The sequence below is a fragment of the Nomascus leucogenys genome, chromosome 17 (assembly GCF_006542625.1).
Source record: "Nomascus leucogenys isolate Asia chromosome 17, Asia_NLE_v1, whole genome shotgun sequence".
Classification (NCBI taxonomy): Eukaryota; Metazoa; Chordata; class Mammalia; order Primates; family Hylobatidae; genus Nomascus; species Nomascus leucogenys.
Window position 1 is genome coordinate 60,610,433 of NC_044397.1, and position 22,230 is coordinate 60,632,662.

Sequence of the window (22,230 nt, forward strand, 5' to 3'; positions counted from 1 at the left end):
CAACAGTCTTTACCTCCCCAAACAAGTCTCAGAAGCGGGAAAACCAACGCCGCGAATGGGCGGGAAAGCCACACCGCTTGCAATCGCTTCGCCTCATTAGCTAATTTTGCTGTCCTTCCCAGTGGCCCGCCTCCCGTGCTCGCGGGCGATATTTTTATTGGCTTTCGGCTGTGAGGCGTCCAATCTCATTGGTTTGCTTTTCTGTTCGTCAGGCTTGGGCGCCTGGTTAAAGGCGGAGAGCGCGTCACTATTGGGGCTGGAGGCCCCGCCTCCGCGTGCCGTGTGCAAAAACAAACAGCCGTTAAGAAGGCGGTGCCGGGGGGGCGGGGTCTGGCTAGAAGGAGGCGCGCGATTGAACAGCCGCTGGGGTTCGAACCAGCAAGACAAGCGGGCATTGGCCACAGCAGCGCGAGGCGGGTACGGGGTATTGTCCGGCTCCGGCGGCGGCGGTCGGTGCTGCGAGAGCGGCGGCGGCGGCGCTGGTCGGCAGCGGGAGGGCGCGCGGCCGAGCGGAGGCAGAGTCGGCGCCGAGAACATGGTAAGGGTGGCCGGGTGGGCCGGGGGCACGGGGCCTGGGGCAGGGCTGGGGGAGCACAGCGCGGAGGCCCTGGCGTCGGCGCCGCTACCTGTGGAGTCGGGAGTTTGCTGGTGTCAGGGCTTCGTCCGGCCGAGCCCCTCGCCGCCCGCCGGGGGGCGCCATGTCCCGGCTGCGTTGCCCGACACGCGTCCCCGGGTGAGAGCTGGGCCTGGCCGGGTAGAGCGCGAAGTCTGTTCCGAGCCGGACAGATCTGTCCCGACGCTGGTGACGCTGCACCGCCCGTCTTAGAAGGAGGAGGACGGCAGAATCCGGCTTGGAAATGTAGAAACAAGTGCTGGATCTTAATGTGATCGCTCTTCTGTGTGAATGAGGTCAAACAGGCTGCCGCTGTACAAGTTAGATAAGTCTTTGGCGATGTTTCGTTACGTAATCTCCCTGGCAGTCAATTTGATGGTTTCTGCGAAAGGGTGCTTGTATTTGTGGTCTTTTGAGCGACAAAGAATGGTTTTATAGACCAGAACCACACGATTTGTTCTAGGTGATTGCACAGGTTAGAAATGAACGCCCGTTATCTTCTGAGCCCCTTGCAGTTTGCGGTTTTCATTATACAACAGTACTTTCCTTTGCCCTTGCTATGGATTTTCAGTCTTAAAGTATTCATCTTTTCATTCTGAAATTCAGATATAGGTAAGAAAAGTGTGGCTTTAAAAAAATGGAAGTGAATAGAACTTCAGCCCCATTTTAAAGTTGAGGGAAAAGAGAAAGTACTAAAGGATACGCTCTGAGTTGCATCAAAGATTGTGTAAAAATAATAAGACTGTTATGGAATCTTATTTTTGCCGGTATTCGTGCTTTAAGCATTCTGTTGAAAGGTTACTTCAACGGGAGCTACCTGCTTAAAAGTTAGCACCAGGCTGTCATTTATCATACTGCAGATAGTATTAGATGATTTGTCTTGTACTTAATGTGACAGATATGGTATTTAATAGACATAACACCTAACTATAAACAGATTGGCCAGTCGAGAGGACAGAATGTTTGGTTATTGTAAAATACCCAAATCTTAGAGCTGGAATAGACTTTAGGGATAATTGCTTCCAACGTCTAACGTATAGTTTATTGTTATTGTAAAATACCCAAATCTTAGAGCTGGAATAGACTTTAGGGATAATTGCTTCCAACGTCTAACGTATGGTTTATTGTTATTGTAAAGTACTTTATAGTACTTTAACAAACTGAGGTACAGCGTACATCTAATCTGTAAAAGGATTTGCTCAAACAGATGATTTTCGTGATTAGTTTTTTGTTGTTTTTTGGGTTGGTTTTTTTTTTTGGTTTTTTGTTGTTTTTTTTGAAACGGAGTCTCACTCTGTCGCCAGGCTGGAGTGCAATGGCGCGATCTCGGCTCACTGCAACCTCCGCCTCCCGGGTTCAATCGATGCTCCTGCCTGAGCCTCCCGAGTAGTAGCTACAGGCGTGCGCCACCACGCCCAGCTAATTTTTTGTATTTTTAGTAGAGATTGGGTTTCACCATGTTGGCCAGGATGGTCTCGATCTCTTGACCTAGTGATCCTCCCGCCTCGGCCTGACAAAGTGCTGGGATTACAGGCGTGAGCCACCGCGCACGGCCAATTCTAGTTTTTTAGATATTTTTCAGTCTCTAGTAATACGCTATATATTTTATATCCACTTACCAGTAGCTAAAAATACGTATTAACATAAGCTAAAAATGCAGGAGACATTGAGTTGTCGTTCTTGATAGATTTTAAACCTGAGAGGAAAGTAAGTAGATGTCTGTTAAAACTGACATGAAAGTGTCTTAGTACCCAGTTTGCAAGTTTATCCAAGTAAAATGAACTCCCTCTTCCTTCTCTCTCTCTCTGTCTCTCTGTGTGTGTGTGTGTGTGTGTGTGTGTGTGTGTGTGTGTGTGTAATTTTTTAAAACCAACAACCTTAACTCAGGTTAATACGAAGTCAATTCTTGGAATAAAAAAATTTAGATTTGGTTTCTCAAGCACCAATTATATTAAAATGAATGTTCAAAGTAGGGATATCGGAAAGAAAGTAATTATCCACTTACTGTATAATTTTATATTCAGATAAGTTTGATACCATAAAAGTTTTCTTTTGTTAAGTATGAGAAATGTATCAGGAGTCTCTAGATGTTGGAAATAGTCATTTAATTGATTGAGGCTTTTAAAACCTGACTGTATGTCTACTTCCTTAAAAAACAAATAGAACAGCAGATATGACATATCTGAAACAGTGAGGATAAAATTGCTTAAGCAGAGTAGTTATTATATGACCTGGGGAATTTTGTAGTTGTTGGCTTTTCATTAGTGACTAGTTCTTATTTTTTCCAATCCAGCCATAGGAAGACAGTGATTATAATTTTAGATGCCAGTTGGAGAGGTTTTTAAGTGTTATATATTAGGGCAAATAGAGATAAAAAAGGGTTTTTTATTTGAGAAGTAAGACTGTCTTGTTAGTGGAGCTGACCTCAAAAATCCAAAAATTGTATTTTTCTTATATAACAACATAGTCAAAAATTATTAAAATATATGAGGCATTCTGGTAGAAATCGATAGCGTCTCAGTTCTTACTGGTAAACTTAAATCAGTCTCTTGTTGAATTGCCTAATGTAAGAGAGTGAATTTGAATTAGTTCTTAGATTTTTATTTTTCCTGTTTCTAATACCTGCCAGGGTTTTACTGTTTTTCTTCCATATTATCTTGGGTGACACGCACTTAATCCATTTAGACGTGCAATTAGAGGAAGTATACAGGGGTAATTTTTAGCTTTAAAAAATTTTTAAGGAAAGGGTTAGCTACAAAGGGGATATGACATTTCAAAGCTTACCATCTGTTCTGAAAGAATAGCCCCTCAAACAGCCAATCTTGTAAACTGATTTCTTTTTTTTAACAGTAAAGAAATCTATTTAAACGGTAAAGGCAAAATATATGAGAAAAAATTAGTTTTCTTAAGTCAGACCCTTAGTATTTCCTCCCGAGAGGCAAATAACATTTCTAATTTATTGTGTCACCTACTAGAAATATATGTGTACACACATACTCTATAATACTCCATATTTACTTAAAAGCCCATTACATTGGCACATACTTTGCCTTTTTCATGCAAAAATAGGTTTTTTTAAGCGTACAGTTCAGTGGCATTAAGTACATTTATAGTGTGCAACCATCACTGCCTTCTGTCTCTAGAACTTTCTCATCTTCCCAAGTGGAAACTCTACCCGTTCAACAATAACTCGGCCAGGCGCGATGGCTCACGCCTGGAATCCCAGTACTTTGGGAGGGTAAGGCAGGCAGATCACTTGAGGTCAGGAGTTCAAGACCAGCCTGGCCAACATGCAGAAACCTTGTTGGTACTAAAAATACAAAAATTATCAGGGCGTGGTGGCACACACCTACACTACCAGCTACTTAGGAGGCTGAGGCAGGAGAATCACTTGAACCCAGGAGGCAGCTACCCCTTGCAACCATAAATCTGCTTTCTGACCATGAACTTTACTATTTTAGGGACCTCATAAGTAGAATCATACAGTATTTGTCTTTTTTGTAACTGGCTTATTTTCCTTAGCATAATGTCCTCAAGGCCCATTCATGTCATAGCTTGTGTCAGAATTTCCTTTTTAAAGCTGAATACTATTCCATTATATGTATCATTTTGTTCATCCACCATTGGACACTCAAGATTGTTTCTACCTTTTGGCTATTCTGAATCATGCTTCTGTGAACATGGGTGTACATGTATTTGTTTCAATCCTTGCTTTCAATTTTTAGGTGTATACCCAGAAGTGGAATTGCTAGACTATATGACAATTCTGTGTTTAATTTTTTGAGGGTTTTTTTTTCTTGGAACATGCTTTATTTTTCTGAGAGCTAAGTTCTAAGTATTTCTGTGGAAGTAATATATGTTACATTGACATTAATAAAAATTGTGAAATATTTCATGTACGCATAAAATTTATATTGACTTGCAAGATTCTTCAATCTGGAAGTTGATAAATATGTTCGTTTTTAGAAATCTCATATTTTTCAGCCTGGCACTGTGGCTTATGCCTGTAATCCCAACACTTTGGGAGGCCAAGGCAGGCGGATCACTTGAGGTCAGGAGTTCAAGACCAGCTCGGCCAACATAGTGAAACCCCATCTCTACTAAAAATACAAAAATTAGCCATGTGTTGTGGCACGTGCCTGTAATCTCAGCTACTCAGGAGGCTGAGGCAGGAGAATTGCTTGAGCCCGGGAGGCAGAGTTTGCAGTGAGCCAAGATCACACCACTGCACTCCAGCCTGAACAACAGAGCTAGACTCTGTTGAAAAAAGAAAAATCTCATATTTTAAATAAGTGTTTAAGGTTTGACTTCTTTGATAGAAATTATAAACGGTGATAGAATCCCATGTATTCTTAATACATGTTGTTAATTACCTAAAGTAAAACTAGAAGAAATTCTGTTTCCAGAATATTTTTGAAGTAGTATTTTCAACGCTTTTCATTTAAAAATTTTTTTTTTTTGCATTTAGGCTGGAGGCAAAGCTGGAAAGGACAGTGGGAAGGCCAAGGCTAAGGCAGTATCTCGCTCACAGAGAGCTGGGCTACAGGTAATGAATCCATGCTGTCATTACATTATTATTTTCTTTACTGTTGTAATTTATGACCTATGTTTCATCAATTACAAAAATCTACTTGTATTACTACAAACTTTTTTTTTTTTTGAGACAGAGTCTCGCTCTGTTGCCAGGCTGGGGTGCAGTGGCGCGATCTCAGTTCACTGCAACCTCTCCCTCCTGGATTCAAGCGATTCTCCTGCCTCAGCCTCCCGCGTAGCTGGGACTACAGGCGTGCGCCACCATGCCCAGCTAGTTTTTGTATTTTTAGTAGAGATGGGGTTTCACCATGTCGGCCAGGATGGTCTCAATCTCTTGACCTCGTGATCCGCCCGCCTCAGCCTCCCAGAGTGCTGGAATTACAGGCGTGAGCCACCGCACCTGGCCAAGAAACCCTTTTAATGAGGAAGGCCAAACTGTAAACTATTATCCTCTTGGCAGTGCTAAGCCATTGTTTGAGCAAGAGGACAACATGATCCAGATGATACTGAAAGAAGGGGGATGGGAACTTATACTGATGTGCACATTCTGTATTTTAGGTCTCTATGTATATTCCCAATTAGAATTTATTTTAAGGCATACTTAATTTGAAGTAGAAAATGGAAGGCCAATGGAGGTTATTGCAGTGGTTTAGGAATAAAGTAACGTACTTGAGTGGGAAGGAGTAGAAAGCATGTGTGTGCAGAAAATAGGTGAAGCAGTATAAGGTTGAGAGAAAGTCAGAGGTTTCTCTAAGGCTTAGAACCTAATGAACAGAGGAGTTTGTAGTAGGGGCAAGTTATGAGTAAATTTAAATGGAATCATTTTGAAGTTCACTAAAACATCCATGTGAAAATGTCCAAATGTCCAGAAGTTGGAAACATGAATTCAGCTTTCTTTTTTTTTTTTGAGACAGAGTCTCGCTCTGTCACCCAGGCTGGAGTGCAGTGGCGCGATCTCGGCTCACTGCAGGCTCCGCCCCCTGGAGTTCACGCCATTCTCTTGCCTCAGCCTCCCGAGTAGCTGGGACTGCAGGCACCCGCCACCTCGCCCTGCTAATTTTTTGTATTTTTAGTAGAGACGGGGTTTCACCATGTTAGGCAGGACGGTCTCGATCTCCTGACCTCGTGATCCGCCCGCCTCAGCCTCCCAAAGTGCTGGGATTACAGGCGTGAGCCACCGTGCCCGGCCTGAATTCAGCTTTCTAATAGAGGTGATAGAATTAGGAATTTGAGATCATTTATGTAAAATTGATAGTTTATGTTATGGATGAGTTTCCTAACCTAAGAGAATGAGAAAGGAGCACCAGGGACATTGGTGGACCCCTCAAAAACTTCAAGAAAAGGCTGAGGAGTAGTCAGACTTGGTGTGAAAACTCTAAAGTCTAAGAAGAAATGTTTTTGAGGGCCTACTGTATGCCAGACAACATACTGGTTACTAAGGATGTAAAAGAAAAGAAGACATAAATCTTGCTCTTAAGAAGCTTTTGGTCACTTAGAGACAAAGTATAAATGCAAAAAAAAAAGATTGCTTGTTTTTATTAAGCAAGTAAAATGTCACTGCTGGCCTTCAAAGGTCAAGTTAGGGTTAGGAAAAATGGGTGACAAAAAAGTAAGGGTTTCAGGATTTGTTTTTTCAATTCAGTCTTTGGAAAGAGACTTTCTAGACTGTAACTAGAAGCAGTTTTCATAGATTGTGAAGTTTTCAGTAAAGTCTGTAGAAGGAAAGGAACCAGTGGAAAGGAAGTAATTGTAGCTGTTGAAATAATGGAGCAGTGAAGGGATGAGGGAGGCCTGTAAGAAAGGGCACAGACTGGCTGGGCACAGTGGCTCATGCCTGTAGTCCCAGCAATTTGGGAGGCCAAGGTGGGCAGATCACGCAAAACCCGGTCTCTACTAAAAATACAAAACAGCCAGGCATCCTGGCACGCCTATAATCCCACCTACTCAGGAGGCTGAGACAGGAGAATCCCTTGAACTCGGGAGGCGGAGGTTGCAGTGAGCCAAGATGGCGCCACTGCACTGCAGCCTGGGTGACAGAGTGAGACTCTGTCTCAATAAAAAAAATAATAAAGGGCACAGACAAGTGGGATTAGGATATTTTGAAATGAGAAAAGTGTCCTCTTTTTCAGAAAGTAGAAAGAATCACAATGAGATAATAGTATTGATTTTCCTTAACTATCAGATCATCTCTTGAAACTGAAGAAAGAACATCGAGGAAGATATTGGAGGTTCGAAGTTGCATGTGGCTATTATGCAAATAAATTAACTAGATAGGAATTTGATCCATGGATCGTGTTGAACGTACAGTTGATGACAGCCCAGCATGGTTTTTCTTCATTTTAGAGTGATGTTCTCCATATTATGCAGAGGTTAAAGATTTTGGACTGATTACCAGAACGTAGACACAGGCCCTGGGAACTGTTAATTGCCTAATAGGTTTGGCTTCTGATATGTGTGATCAAGTTTTTTATTATTTCATGCTTACATTGTTCAGCCTTTGATTACAGTCAGTGCAATGTTAAGACTCTGCAGTGCTTCCCACTAAGACATCTCTCTTTTAGTTTCCTGTGGGCCGCATCCACAGACACTTGAAGACTCGCACCACAAGCCATGGAAGGGTGGGTGCCACTGCTGCCGTGTACAGTGCTGCGATTCTGGAGTACCTCACTGCAGAGGTTTGTACAAGAATGTCTTGTATATGGCAGTCCAGAAGGTACACTAGTCTCAGTGACAGAAACCCATGGAATATATTTGAAAAAAGACGTATTATGCCCATTGGGGCTTTTTTGTTCATTTGTTTGTTTGTTTGGAAGACAGTTTCACTCTTGTTTCCCAGGCTGGAGTGCAATGGCCAATCTCGGCTCACTGCAACCTCTGCCTCCCGGATTCAAGCGATTCTCCCACCTCAGCCTCCCAAGTAGCTGAGACTACAGGTGTGCACCACCATCCCCAGATAATTTTTGTATTTTTAGTAGAGATGGTGTTTCGCCATGTTGGCCACACTGGTCTTAAACTAGTGACCTCAGGTGATCCACCTGCCTTGGCCTCCCAAAGTGCTGGGATTACAGGCTTGAGCCACCATGTCTGGCCTCATTGGTTTCTTTAATAGCAGTTTGAGATGCATTGTGTCAGCTATGACCCAATGCCAATGGAAAAGAACCTTGGTGTACTTGTTTTTAAAGCTAAGCAGGGGGCTGGGCACGGTGATTCACGCCTGTAATGCCAACACTTTGGGAGGCTGAGGTGGGTAAATTGTACACTTAAGTCCTAGAGTTCCAGACTAGGCTGGGTGACAGCAAGACCCTATCTCAAAGTAAAAAAATTTAAAAAAGTTAAGCAAGGGCCAGCAATCTGTTTTATTTTTATTTATTTGAGACTGGGTCTCACTCTGTCACCTAGGCTGGAGTACAGTGGCATGATCATAGCTCACTCCAACCTCAAACCTCCTCAGTTTAAGGGATCCTCCTGCCTCATCCTCCCTAGTAGCTGTGACTTCAGGTGTGTGCCACCACACCTGGCTATTTATTTATTTATTTATTTATTTATTTTGAGACAGGGTCTTGCTCTGTACCCCAGGTGGAGTGCAGTGGCGCAATCTTGGTTCACTGCAACCTCCACTTCTTTGGTTCAAGCGATTCTCCTGCCTCAGCCTCCCCAGTAACTGGGATTACAGGTACCCGCCACTACACCCGGCTAATTTTTGTATTTTTAGAGGAGACTGGGTTTCACCGTGTTGGCCAGGTCAGTCTCAAATTCCCGACCTCAGGTGATCCACCAGCCTCACCCTCCCAAAGTGCTGGGATTACAGGTGTGAGCCACTGCGCCGGGTGCGAATTTTTTATTTTTTATTTTTTTGTGGAGACGGGGCTCCCTATGTTGCCCAGGCTGGTTTCTAACTCCTGGCCTCAAGTGGTCCTCCCAAGGTGCTGGGATTACAGACATAAGCCACCATACCCCAGTGAACTTTGAAGTATGTATGTAATCAGTAGACAGTGTTTGTGAAGTTATAGCATGATGTTTTAGTTTATGAAGATTTGGGATGGTGTAAAGTTTGGCCAGTGTGATGATATATAAAAATCACAAATATGATATTAGAAGTAAAAGGCTCAGTCTGTCCTCCTGGTTCTCTGCAGGGTGATACATACAAAATTGCTGTGTATTACTCAGTTTGAAATTTCAGGAAGACAAGTTAATTGGGCAAGAGTTCTTAATTCTTGGGTCATAGACCACCACTTTCCCCATCCCTATTCCTCCTTTAAAAAAATCCGTTGGGAAGTCATGAAACTTCAGCTACATTCCAGGCTGGGGAAGTAATTTGAGTAACAAGTAGGTCAACTGATAGACACATTCATTCTGGTAGAAACAGAAGGGTCTTACTTGGGGAGATGTGATTGGGAGCTAGGCTGAGGAATTCAGCTTTTAATCTGTTTGTCAGTTATCATTGCTGTCATTTATTTCATCAATCGCACCAAGTCATCTGTGTCCTACTGGGGATTTAACATTGAATTATGGATATTATGGATAGTTTCAACTTTGCTGTGTCATGATCAAGGGGTGTTTCGTTTTTTGGGCTTTTCTTGTTTGTTTGTTTTGAGACAAGGTCTCTCTCTGTCTCCCAGGCTGGAAGGCAGTGGCATGATCTCTGCTTATTGCAACTTCTGCCTTCTGGGTTCCAGTAATTCTCTCACCTCAGCCTCCGGAGTAGCTGGGGCTACCGGTGTGCATCACCACACCTGGCTAATTTTTGTTATTTTCTTGTAGAGACAAGGTTTTGCCATGTTGGCCAGGCTGATCTCGAACTCCTGACCTCAAATGATCTGCCCGCCCCAGCCTCCCAAAGTGCTGGGATTGGCCGGGCGCGGTGGCTCACGCTTGTAATCCCAGCACTTTGGGAGGCCGAGGCGGGCGGATCACGAGGTCAGGAGATCGAGACCACGGTGAAACCCCATCTCTACTAAAAATACAAAAAAATTAGCCGGGCGTGGTGGTGGGCACCTGTAGTCCCAGCTACTCGGAGAGGCTGAGGCAGGAGAATGGCGTGAACCCGGGAGGCGGAGCCTGCAGTGAGCCAAGATCGCGCCACTGCACTCCAGCCTGGGCGACAGAGTGAGACTCCATCTCAAAAAAAAAACAGTGCTGGGATTACAGACATGAGCCACCTTTTATTAAAAGAGGCCACTTGGCCTCTTTTATTTTTAAAAATTTTTAAATTTTAATTAAAATACATTTTAAAACTCTTCTATAAGCATTAAGAAATAAATTTCATGGCTGGGCGCGGTGGCTCACGCCTGTAATCCCAACACTTTGGGAGGCTGAGGTGGGCGGATCACGAGGTCAAGAGATCGAGACCATTCTGGCCAACATAGTGAAACCCTGTCTCTACCAAAAATAACAAAAATTAGCTGGGCATGGTGGCGTGCGCCTGTATATAGTCCCAGCTACTCAGCAGGCTGAGGCAGAAAAACTGCTTGAACCCAGAAGGCAGAGGTTGCAGTGAGCTGAGATCGTGCCACTGCACTCCAGCCTGGTGACAGAACGAGACTCCGTCTTTAAAAAAAAAAAAAAAGGAAAAGAAATTTCAGCTATTAAGGGTTGTGCAGAAATAGACCACATGGATATATTAAAATATATGACTTTGGCTGGGATTGGTGGCTTACATTCAACATTCTGGTTCACAAGGTTCAAGCCCCCCCTCCCCTGTTTTTTTAATCTTTGGGAACTTTGGTTAAAATTTTTAAAGTTAATGCAGTGGCTCATGTGTGTAATCTCAGCACTTTGGAAGGTCAATGTGGGCAGATCATTTGAGTCCAGGACTTCCAGACCAGCCTGGACAACATGGCAAAACCCTATCTCTACAAAAAAAATACAAAAAATTAATCAGATGTGATAGTGTGCACCTGTAGTCCCAGTTACTGGAGAGGCTGAGGTGGGAGGATTACCTGACCCAGGAGGTTGAGGCTGCAGTGAGCCATGATTGCACCACTGCACTCCAGCCTGCATGATAGTGAGATCGTATCTCAAAAAAAAAACCAAACAATTTAGGTTAAGATTGGACAATGAATGTGTGGGTGCAGTCAACTTTTTGTTTGTTTGTTTGTTTGTTTGAGATGGAGTCTTGCTCTGTCACCCAGGCTGGAGTTCAGTGGCTCAATCTCGGCTCACTGCAACCTCCACCTCCCAGGTTCAACCGATTCTCCTGCCTCAGCCTCCCAAGTAGCTGGGATTACAGGCGTGTGCCACCACACCCGGCTGATTTTTGTATTTTTAAAGTTCAGCAGTTGATTCTCATATATACCCAACACTGCTCTATTTAAAACAAGGAGGTGGCCTGGCGCAGTGGCTCACGTCTGTAATCCCAACACTTTGGGAGGCCAAGGTGGGCAGATCACAAGGTCAGGAGTTTGATTTTTTTATTATTATTATTATTTTTTTTTTTTTTTGAGATGGAGTCAAGGTCAGGAGTTTGAGACCAGCCTGGCCAATATGGTGAAAGCCCGTGTCTGTTTTTTTTGTTGTTGTTTTTTTTTTTTTGAGACAGAGTCTCGCTCTGTGGTCCAGGCTGGAGTGCAGTGGCGCCATCTCGGCTCACTGCAAGCTCTGCCTCCTGGGTTCACGCCATTCTCCTGGCTCAGCCTCCCGAGTAGCTGGGACTACAGGCGCCTGCTACCACACCCAGCTAATTTTTTGTGTTTTTAGTAGAGACGGGGTTTCACCGTGTTAGCCAGGATGGTTTCTTCACTGTGTTAGCCAGGATGGTCTCGATCTCCTGACCTTGTGATCTGCCCCTCTCGGCCTCCCAAAGTACTGGGATTACAGGCGTGAGCCACTGTGCCCAGCTGAAACCCCATCTCTGCTAAAAATACAAAACTTAACCTGGGCATGGTGGCAGGCGCCTGTAGTCCCAGCTACTCGGGAGGCTGAGGCAGGAGAATCGTTTCAACCCGGGAGGGGGTGGTTGCAGTGAGCTGAGATCACACCATTGCACTCCAGCCTGGGCAACACAGCAAGACTCTGTCTCAAAAAAAAGAAATTATTTTAAATTGTATTTTAGGCTGAGTGCGATGGCCCACACCTGTAATCCCAGCACTTTGAGAGGCTGAAGTAGGAGGATCACTTGAGGCCAAGGGTTTGACACCAGCCCTGGCAACATAGTGAGTTCCCATCTCTTTTATTTTTAAAAAATTTAAAAAATACATTCGAAAACTTCTAAAAGCATTAAGAAATACATTTCAGCTATTAAGGGTTGTATAAAAATGGACTACAAGTATATATTAAAATATGTGACTTTGGCTGGGCGTGGCAGCTCACACTTGTAATCTCAGCACTTTGGGAGGCCCAGGTGGGCAGATCATTTCAGCCCAGGAGTCTGAGACCAGCCTGGGCAATGTGGGGAAACCTCGTCTCTACAAAAAAAAAAAAAAATAACAAAAAAGTAGCCGGGTTTGGTGGCACTCACCTGTGGTCACAGCAGCTCAGGAGGCTAGTGCAGGAGAATAACCCTGCGCCTGGGAGGTCAAGGCTGCAGTGAGCCAAGATCATACCACTGCACTCCAGCCTAGGCAATGGAGTGAGACGTCTCAAAAACAAAAAAAAAGACTTTTCTAAATGTTCACATCTAGCATCTTGGCTAAGGGATAATATCTCTTGTCCTTACCTTTATTTCTATATAGAAGTAGGTTTTTGCTCAAGTTTCTGTCTCTGTTGCAGAGAATGAATATAAAAGAAGTTAAATGAATTACAGAGAGCTTTATAAAAGCATTATAGAAATACAAGAAAGAAAAATATATTATCAGTTTATGTATTGTGTGTACGTTTTGTATGTACAAATGCTAAGTGATCCTTCATTTGGGATCCTAGGTCCTTCATTTGATATGCTAATCATGGATGCTTTGTAGGTGCTGGAGCTGGCAGGTAATGCTTCTAAGGATCTCAAAGTAAAGCGTATCACTCCGCGTCACTTGCAGCTTGCAATCCGTGGTGATGAAGAGTTGGATTCCCTTATCAAGGCTACCATAGCTGGGGGTGGTATGTATTACTACTTAAGCCTTGATTCTTATTGGTCTTTCTAATATATCGTTCAGATCAATTATATAGTATATTTGATTGGTTAACTAGAAAGCATATAAACTTTAATTTCATAAATACTAAATCTATAACAATTCTAAGCTTTTCATAGTGATCTGAATAAATATTTCACCTTACAACCATATGTAATGCTATTTTTATTTTAGCCAGTTCTTTGTCTAAATTTCATATGATACTTAAAGCCTGATGTTTAACATATTTCCCATACTTTTTTAACTGTGTTTGAAAAATGAGTTGGAGAAGTTGCATAACATACACTGGAAAGGGTTGAAATAAATACACTTGAAAAGTGGGTCAGGATCAGTGAAAGTGAGAGGTAAGTTGGTGGTTCTTAATCTTCTTTGGATAACCCTCAAAGAACCTCATGAAAGCTATGGTTACAGCTGGGCACGGTGGCTCACACCTGTAATCTCAGCACTTTGGGAGGCTAAGAGGCTGGCAGATCACCTGAGGTCAGGAGTTCAAGACTAGCCTGGCCAACGTGGTGAAACCCCGTCTCTACTAAAAATACAAAAATTAGCTGGGCATGGTGGTGCACACTTGTAGTCCCAGCTACTCAGGAGGCTGAGGCACGAGAATCACTTGAACCCAGGAGACAGAGGTCACGGTGAGCCAAGATTACACCACTGCACCCCAGCGTTGGCGACAAAGCGAGACCATCTCAAAAAAAAAAAGCTGTGGTTACTCTTCTCAAAAAATGCACAGAAAGTCACACAATTTTACATACAGTTTTAAAGGGTTTGCAGACCCCTGGGGGGTAGCCATTGGTATAGATAGTTTAACAGTATCAGAATATGAAAAGGGACTTAAGTAAATTTCATTTTTTCTATAATTAACTTTTTACGTGAGGCAAAAATTTTAAAAGTTTTTAATAACTTTTTTTAATTTCATTCTAGGTGTGATCCCTCACATCCACAAATCTCTGATTGGAAAGAAGGGACAGCAGAAAACTGCTTAGAGGGATGCTTTAACCAACCCTCTTCCTCCCTGTCATTGTACTGTAACTGGGACAGAAGAAATAATGGGGATATGTGGAATTTTTAACAACAGTTAAATGGAAAAGCATAGACAATTACTGTAGACATGATAAACATTTGTACGTTCTTAGACTCGAAGTTTGATAAAAGTACCTTTTCATGTGGTGACAGTTGTGTGTTAATTGGCTAGGTTTCTCCCGTGTGTTTTATACAAAAATGGAATTGATAAACCATTTTTTACAAAATTAATTTGTCTCAAAACTGTTCTGTTCATGATGTATTAGAAATATTTTGCTCAGACTTTAAATATTTTAAATATCAGATTGGTTATTCAGAGTAACCTTAGAACAGAAATTGGGAATATAGCTTTATAATGATTGATACCATAGTCTATTGACTCTTAGATGCTATTGATCTGTAGCACCATTTTTTACAAACCACTAAGAAAAAAACCTGCCAATTAAATCATGATATGCTATCAATTATGAGACATCCCAATCTGAGAGATGTTAGATTATGGAAAAGTATGCATTTATGACTGAAGTGGTAGTGGAATTATTTGAATTCTATACCGAGCACTTACCATGTGCCAGGCCCTTAGCTGAGTGCTCTATTGACCAAGAAATTTTATTCCCCCCACATTGTAGATGTGGAGCCTAAGGGTCACAGAAATTGTATGCTATGCCAAAAAACAATGAACTAGTAAATAGAAAATGACAGAGCTAGGATTCAAACCTAGATTTGGCTGACTCCAGAGCCTAGTTTTACCTGGAGTTGATGTTCAGTTTATCAAAGGTTTCTCCTTTTGGTTTAAAATCCCAATTTTTGGCCGGGCATGGTGGTTTACGCCTGTAATCCCAGCACTTAGGGAGACCGAGGCTGGTGGATCACTTGAGATCAGGAGTTCAAGACCAGCCTGGCCAACATGGTAAAACGCCGTCTCGGCCAGGCACGGTGGCTCACGCCTGTAATCCCAGCCCTTTGGGAGGCCAAGGCGGGTGGATCACAAGGTCAGGAGATCGAGAACATCCTGGCTAACATGGTGAAACCCCGTCTTTACTAAAAAAAATACAAAAAATTAGCCGGGTATGGTGGCACACGCCTTTAGTCCCAGCTACTCAGGAGGCTGAGGCATGAGAATGACATGAACCTGGGAGGCAGAGCTTGCAGTGGGCCGAGATGGTGCTACTGCACTCCAGCCTGGCGACTCAGCGAGAATGCCTCTCAAAAAAAAAAAAAAACTCTACTAAAAATACAGGAATTAGCCAGGCATGGTAGTACACGCATGTTTCCCAACTACTTGGGGCACTGAGGCACAAAAAATCACTGGAACACAGGAGGCAGAGGTTGCAGTGAGCCAAGATCACTCCAGCCTGGGTGACAGAGTGTGACTGTCTCAAAAAAAAAAAAAAAAAAAAAGAAAAAAAAAATCCCAACTTTTAGTAGTCTCTTAGTCACGCAATAACAGTAATTTGTACAATCTTTTAAAAATTATTTTTATCAGTTTCTAAGAAACTTTTTTGTTTGTTTTGAGACAGGGTCTTGCTCTGTTGCCCAGGTTGAAGTGCAGTGGCATGATCCTGGCTCACTGCAGCCTCCACCTCTCAGGCCCAAGCAATCCTCTTACCTCAGCCCTGCAAATAGCTGGGACCACAGGCACATGCCACCATACCTGGCTAATTTTTTTTATTTGTGTAAGAGACAGAGGTCTCCCTATGTTGCCCAGGTTGGTACTGAACTGGCTCAAGCCATCCTCCCACCTTGACCTCCCAAAGTACTGGGATTACAGGCATAAGCCACCATGCCCTGCCCTAAGTAACTGTTACTTGAGTTAATGTACTAGTTAATTGACCCTTAGAAAATTATATTTTTCTGCTTGCAAGTCTTCATTAAAGAAGGAAATTTTAAAATATTTTATAGTATAACGCTATCCAAACTCATTTTTAAGAACATTTTATTATGGAAATGTTCACAAATACGCAAAAAGAATAGCAGAATGAAGCTCTGTGTACCCATCCTCCAACAGCTGTCTTGTGGTCAGTCTTGTTTACCTGCATTCCCACCTATCCCCTGCCCCAACCCACAGGGATCAGTTTGAGTCCCATTACAGGCATAGTATTTTCATGTCTGTGTCATCAGAGACATAATTCAAATATAACTCCAAAGATAGAGTACTTTTTTGAACATAGCCACAATACCATTGTGTAAGACTGCTAAAACATTTTTTGATGCCAAGTACCAGTCAATATTCAAACTTCCTGATTGTCTCGTAAGTTTTTTTAACAGTTGGTTTATTTGAATCAAGATCCAGACAAGATCTAGATCTTGCATTTTGTTAATATAATCTAGATTTAACTTTCCTGTTTTTAATTTTTGAAGAAACTAAGTTGTTTGTCCTATAGAATTGTCCCTCAGTGGATTTTACTGAATGTATCCTAATGGGATCATGTACACCTTTTCTGTCCCCTATATGTTCTATAAACTGACAGATCTAGAGGGCTTTTGTTGTTCTGTTTTGCTTTTTCACAAAAATGATTCATAGGTGATATATGCTCCATGTTGTATCACATCATGGCACATAATGGCTCTCATCTTGTAACATTAAGATTGATAGTGGGTGTGGATGCTGCCAGCCCACTCCATTCATTACAGAAGTTCTCTATCAGCTTTTCCCCTGATGGATTTAGCCATCATTAATGATATTTGTCCACATCTGGGATTCTGTTAGGGGTTGCCAACTGGTGATACCTTGTCATTCCTTCTGCATCTATTAGCTGGAATCCTATAAAGAACTTTTGCTCATTAATTCACGAGGCAGGATAAAATGGAAATTTCAAATTCTGATTGAATTATCTAGGCACCCATTTTGAAGTTTCTGTATTGAGAGTCAGGCCTACAGTAAAAGTAGCAATAGAAAGCCGATTGTTTGGAAAAAAAAAAGGGAGTGGTGCAATATAATAACAGACCTTCCTTTGGCTGAATCACTTGATTCAGGGCAATTTTTACTACAGTTTTATAGATAATTGCTTCAAATGTCTAATTCATTTTGGTAGTATAGTTACTTGACTACATAATTTCTTCCCAGGGTTGTATTTTCGTTTTGTTTTCTAACAACAAACACAGAAATAGAACAACTAGGTCATGTACTCTGGGCCTAGCTCTCACAGTTATGATCAGTCCCGTTTCATTTGTACCCAAACCCTTGAGTTATTTTAAAGCACGTTCCAGCTATCATATCACTTCATGTATAATATCTTAATACGTATCTAAAAGATAGCTTTTTTTTATGTTTTATTTTTTATTTTTATTTTCAGACAGAGTCTTGCTCTGTCGCCCAGGCTGGCGTGCAGTGGCACAATCTCAGCTCACTGCAACCTCCACCTCCCAGGTTCAAGTGATTCTTCTGCCTCAGCCTCCTGAGTAGCTGGGATTACAGGCACCTGCCACCATGCCTGGCTAATGTTTGTTTGTTCTTTTGTTTTTGTTGTTTCTGAGATACACTCTGTTGCCTAGGCTGGAGTCCAATAGCTTAATCATGGCTCACTGCAACCTCTGCGTCTCCTGCCTCAGCCTCCCAGGCAACTGGGACTACAGGCATGCGCCACCATGCCCAGCTAATTTGTGTGTGTTTCTTGTTTGTTTAGTAGAGATGGGGTTTCACCATGTTGGCCAGGCTGGTATCAAACTCCTGAACTCAAGTGATCCACCCGCCTCAGCCTCCCAAAGTGCTGGGATTACAGGCGTGAGCCACTGTGCCCGGCCTAAAAAGTATTTCTTATAATTAAAAACAACACCCAGTCTAACTAGTGTAACAACTAAAAAATTGTCACATCTGTATTTTAGATAGTACAACACAGTGAAGTGCAATGGCACTTAAGCAGAGAGAAGGATTTTTCTTTTTTTAAATAGAAGGTGTTAGAACCTGAACTGGGCCTGGTTTGCATTTGGGAAGAGTCCAGTGGGGAAACAACACAAGGTCTTGAGAATGAAGAATGGCATTTATATAGAGAGTTGTAACAAATGGCCTGGAGAGTGTCTGACTCTTTATGAAGCATGTAATGAGAAATGTGACTCGCTTTGGTGCCTATGGTTGAATTTATTGCGATGCTTCTGACATTATGAAAATTTTCAAACATGCAAAAAAATTCCAGTATTTATCCAGTGAATTCTTATACTCACCACCTATATCTATAATTAACATTTTACTTGTATTTTATCTAGTTATCAGCTCATCTATGAGATGGCCCTTATTTATTTGCCTGCTGTTTTTATTCTCTATTTGTCCTGTTATTTCTTGTTAGAGAAGAGAAGGTGCTCTTAGATCAGAAGATGTCATTGTATTAGGTGACTGCAAGGTTTTGCTGATGTAGTGAAACAAGACTCTACTGGGATGTGTGCTGAGCTGAACCAAGGAACCATCCGAATGTGCTGAACAAGGACATTTGCTTCTCAGATACGTGAATTCAATTTTAAGCAAGATTCTTGATCTGCTTCAGAGCAGCTTTGATTTAAAGTAATTTCAGAGCACTTTTCCTTGCATATGAGTAATTTTCTGAATGTATAAAATATTCTATTTATATTTGACCTTTTGGATAAACTGTGTTGCTGCAGTGTTGGTCCACACTATCATCCTGATTGAAGACTTAGTAAGTCTTGGGATCTCCAGGCACTGGAAAGAGTGAGAACCTGGGACCGAAAGGGTTATAGTTAGTGTCCATTTTTCGGGTTTTGTTTCATAGGGAGTCCTGAGTGGGGTAACCTGAAATGTGTACAGTTGAAGACCATCCTATTCCTATCCCCAGTAAAAATAGGCCTTTCCACAATCTTCTACCAGTTAACTTAGCTTTTTTTTTTTTCCTTTAATAGAGTCTCATTCTTGTCACCCAGACTGGAGTGCAATGGCACGATCTTGGCTCACTGCAACCCTGCCCCCAGGTTCCAGCGATTCTCCTGCCTCAGCCTCCCAAGTATCTGGGATTACAGGCGAACGCCACCATGCCCAGCTAATTTTTGTATTTTTAGTAGAGATGGGGTTTCACCATGTTGGCCAGGCTGGTCTCAAACTCCTGACCTCAGGTGATCCGCCCATCTAAGCCTTCCAAAGTGCTGGGATTACTGGCATGAGCCACCAGGCCCAGCCAACTAGCATTTCTTAAGGTGAAAATACATGGTGTTAATTTATATTTTGAGTGAGACCCAGTCCAGCTGCTATAACTGCTTGGACACTTGGCAGAGGACAGAGTACTGCAAAACTTTAGAAGGGAGAGGGCATTTTGCCTTGGGTGCTGTAGATGTACAAGAGAGGTTCCAGGAGGGGGTGATGGGCAGGATTTTGGTCCCCATCACCTTCCCTGCCCAGTGTTATGCCTATGAATGTGTTACATTATGTGGTAAAAGGGACTTTGCAGATGTAACTAAAATTTCTAAAATAGAGATATTATCCTCGATTGCCTGGGGGAACCCAGTGTAATTACATGAACCCTTAAAAATGGAAGAGGATGCAGGAGTCAGATTCAGAGGAAGGCCCAAGGTGCTATTGCTGACTTGAAGATAGAGGGGCCATGTGGAAATCAAGAGAAGGAGGTGAATCCTGCCACTGAGGCTGGAAGAGCACCTTGAGGCACAGATGAGAAACTTGGCCTTACCTGATGCCGTGATTTTAGCCTGGTGAGACCCTGAGTGTATAAATTTGCTGCACTATGCCACACTTCTCGCCTACAGAAACTTGGTTTAAAGCCACTAAGTTTGTGGCAATTTGTTACAGCAGCCACTTGGTTAAAGCCACTAAGTTTGTGGTAATTTGTTACAGTAGAAAACAAATAGAGGAATACACACAGAATTTGTGGGCTTTAGGCCCCTGAGGGTAGAGATTTATGACTTGTTAAGTAGAGAGCAGTGGAGAGTTGGGCTTTGTAATTCTTTCAGGCGTGATTATAGTTCTGGAGTCCTGTCCACCTGGGTTCAGATCTTTGTTGGCCAGTCCCTGGCTGTGTGACTTCACTGCTTTAAGCCTCTTTCTTCATCCCTAAAGTGGAGATGATAGTACCTACCTCACTCTGATCTCTGAATAAGAACACATGTAATACACTTAGCACAGTTCCTGGTGCTCAAAGAGCTCCAACACCTGAAAGCACCATGGCCCCGTTTGTTTTTCAGTCAAGATTTCTAAAAGCTGTTATTACCAGAGGTTCAGTGAGAACATGGGCAGGGTAAACTCAAAATGGAGAACATAAAAACTGGGACTCCCAGGCCAGTCGCTTAGAAGACTGCTGCAGGAAGTACCAAGGTCGTTAAGAATCAGTAATAATAAGTAATGTGTGAATCCATTAAAATGTTGAGAAGTAGACCTTTGACATTTCAGAAAAGTGTATGTCTCAGACACAGCCATATGTATCGTTATCCCCAAGTTGGAAGAGCATCACAGGGCATAGTTTCACGAAAGCTTCAAAAAATATACTAATTGCTGGTAATATGTGAACAGAAAAAAATAGCCATGTTAAAATAGGAGTGCCTGACAATTAGCTCTGTTCATCTTGTCTCCTAGCTGTAAGCACCCTAGATTCAAATTATGCACCTAGAAAACTAAATTACTATGTATGTTATAGGCCTTTGAAATGGATACATGAAAATCAGTGAAATCAGAATGAACGTTTCGCCTGCCAAAGATATGTATTTTTATAAGTGTTACAAGGGCCCCATGAGCTCCATGGCCACATCTGTACAAAACAGGCCCTCCTTTCAGGAACTGGTCTCGAGAGAGCAAAGGGGTCAGCTCCCTAAATGGCAGCTGAGACAGTCCTCCCTGGTGGCATGGCCCTGTTTCCTGTTTCCTGGCATGTGATAGTTGGAGAGTCAAATTTTTACCAGAATGTGTGAATATCATCTCTGGTTAATGATTACACAAAAGCTTAAATTTTTAAAAAATTATTTCTAATTCTATAAATAAACTGCAGTTCTACAGCCACTGTATACAGGTAACATCTCAACACTGGAAATGAGGCTGGTTTCTTCCAGTTTGGCTCAGATGGGGAAGCCCAGTTAAGACAAACAGCTCTCTATACTCAATCCTTACTTCGCTGAGAAGATACAGGCCTGCCCACTGGCTCCCACCTACTCTTCATGAGGAGTCCTTTATTCTTGCATGTTTCCTGTTCTTTGGGACCTTTAGGAGCTAATCTCCACAGATGCTGATAGTCTGTAGAGTCAGGAATACTATGTAACATGTTAAAGTAGACTAAAGATTAGTTCTTTGGCAATAGCCCAGTCTGGACTTACTGTGTACTTTTGAAAATAAAACTGCTTATTTGTAAACTCTGTAATTAGGACCTTTTGCTGTTTGAGTTATATTCCTTTCTAACTTCAAATGTCTGCATTCATGTATGATAGCCATTTTATGCACAGATGAGGTGATTCCCACACTTTCTTTCACAGATGTTTCATTATCTGGATGAGTGTATTACATAATAAATTTGAATAATGGTAGTCTTCCAAATGACAAAAAGCAAGCTAGTTGATTTGTCAATTTTGAGTTTAAATGTTTTGACTGCTTATCAGCAAAAAAATTCAAAGAGTAGCATACTAATATTAATGGAGATGCAGAGTATATTTAATTGGCATGATTTTTTCATGGATATGTGTGCTTCATTTGATCTTCTATTGTACGTAGCTCGTGATCACATTTTCTGTTGGTTAACATTGTTCCTAGCTTATATGATGGAATTAAATATATTCTGTGTAAAAAGAGGTATGGACTAAATATTTCTGGATGATGGCTTTCAGCTTTAGAAACTCTGAGAAAGGGCTGGGTGTGGTGGTGCACACCTGTAGTCCCAGCTACTTGGGAGGCTGAGTAGGATTGCTTGAGCCTGAGAGGTGGAGGCTGCAGTGAGCTATGACCATGCAACTGCACTCCAGCCTGAGCAACAGAGTGAAATCCTGTCTTTAAAAAAAAAAAGAAGAAGAAGAAACTGAAAAAGTGAGTCCTCCCATCTCTGAAGGTGTTGGAGAGGGTGGACCTAACCA

The 22,230-nt window shown here is 42.3% G+C and overlaps 1 protein-coding gene across 2 annotated transcripts; it reads left to right on the plus strand.

The window, feature by feature from the left end:
* Positions 1-386: 386 nt before the first annotated feature.
* Positions 387-21,952, plus strand: LOC100593228 (histone H2A.V). Of its 2 annotated transcripts, none has more exons than XM_012496760.2 (5): positions 387-538; positions 5,082-5,159; positions 7,708-7,821; positions 13,042-13,171; positions 18,510-21,952. In XM_012496760.2, the coding sequence occupies exons 1-5, from the start codon at positions 536-538 to the stop codon at positions 18,527-18,529; spliced, it is 345 nt and encodes a 114-aa protein (XP_012352214.1). In that variant the 5' UTR covers positions 387-535; the 3' UTR covers positions 18,530-21,952. The 2 variants fall into 2 exon arrangements, with proteins under 2 accessions (XP_012352214.1, XP_012352213.1); XM_012496759.2 differs by lacking the exon at positions 18,510-21,952 and adding an exon at positions 14,128-16,704.
* The last annotated feature ends 278 nt before the right edge of the window (positions 21,953-22,230 follow it).

Excerpts from the sequence above, each read along its gene's own strand:
- LOC100593228 (XM_012496759.2), top strand. Across the intron at positions 5,160-7,707 it reads CACAGAGAGCTGGGCTACAG|TTTCCTGTGGGCCGCATCCA; the intron begins GTAATGAATCCA and ends TCTCTCTTTTAG. Across the intron at positions 7,822-13,041 it reads TGGAGTACCTCACTGCAGAG|GTGCTGGAGCTGGCAGGTAA; the intron begins GTTTGTACAAGA and ends GATGCTTTGTAG.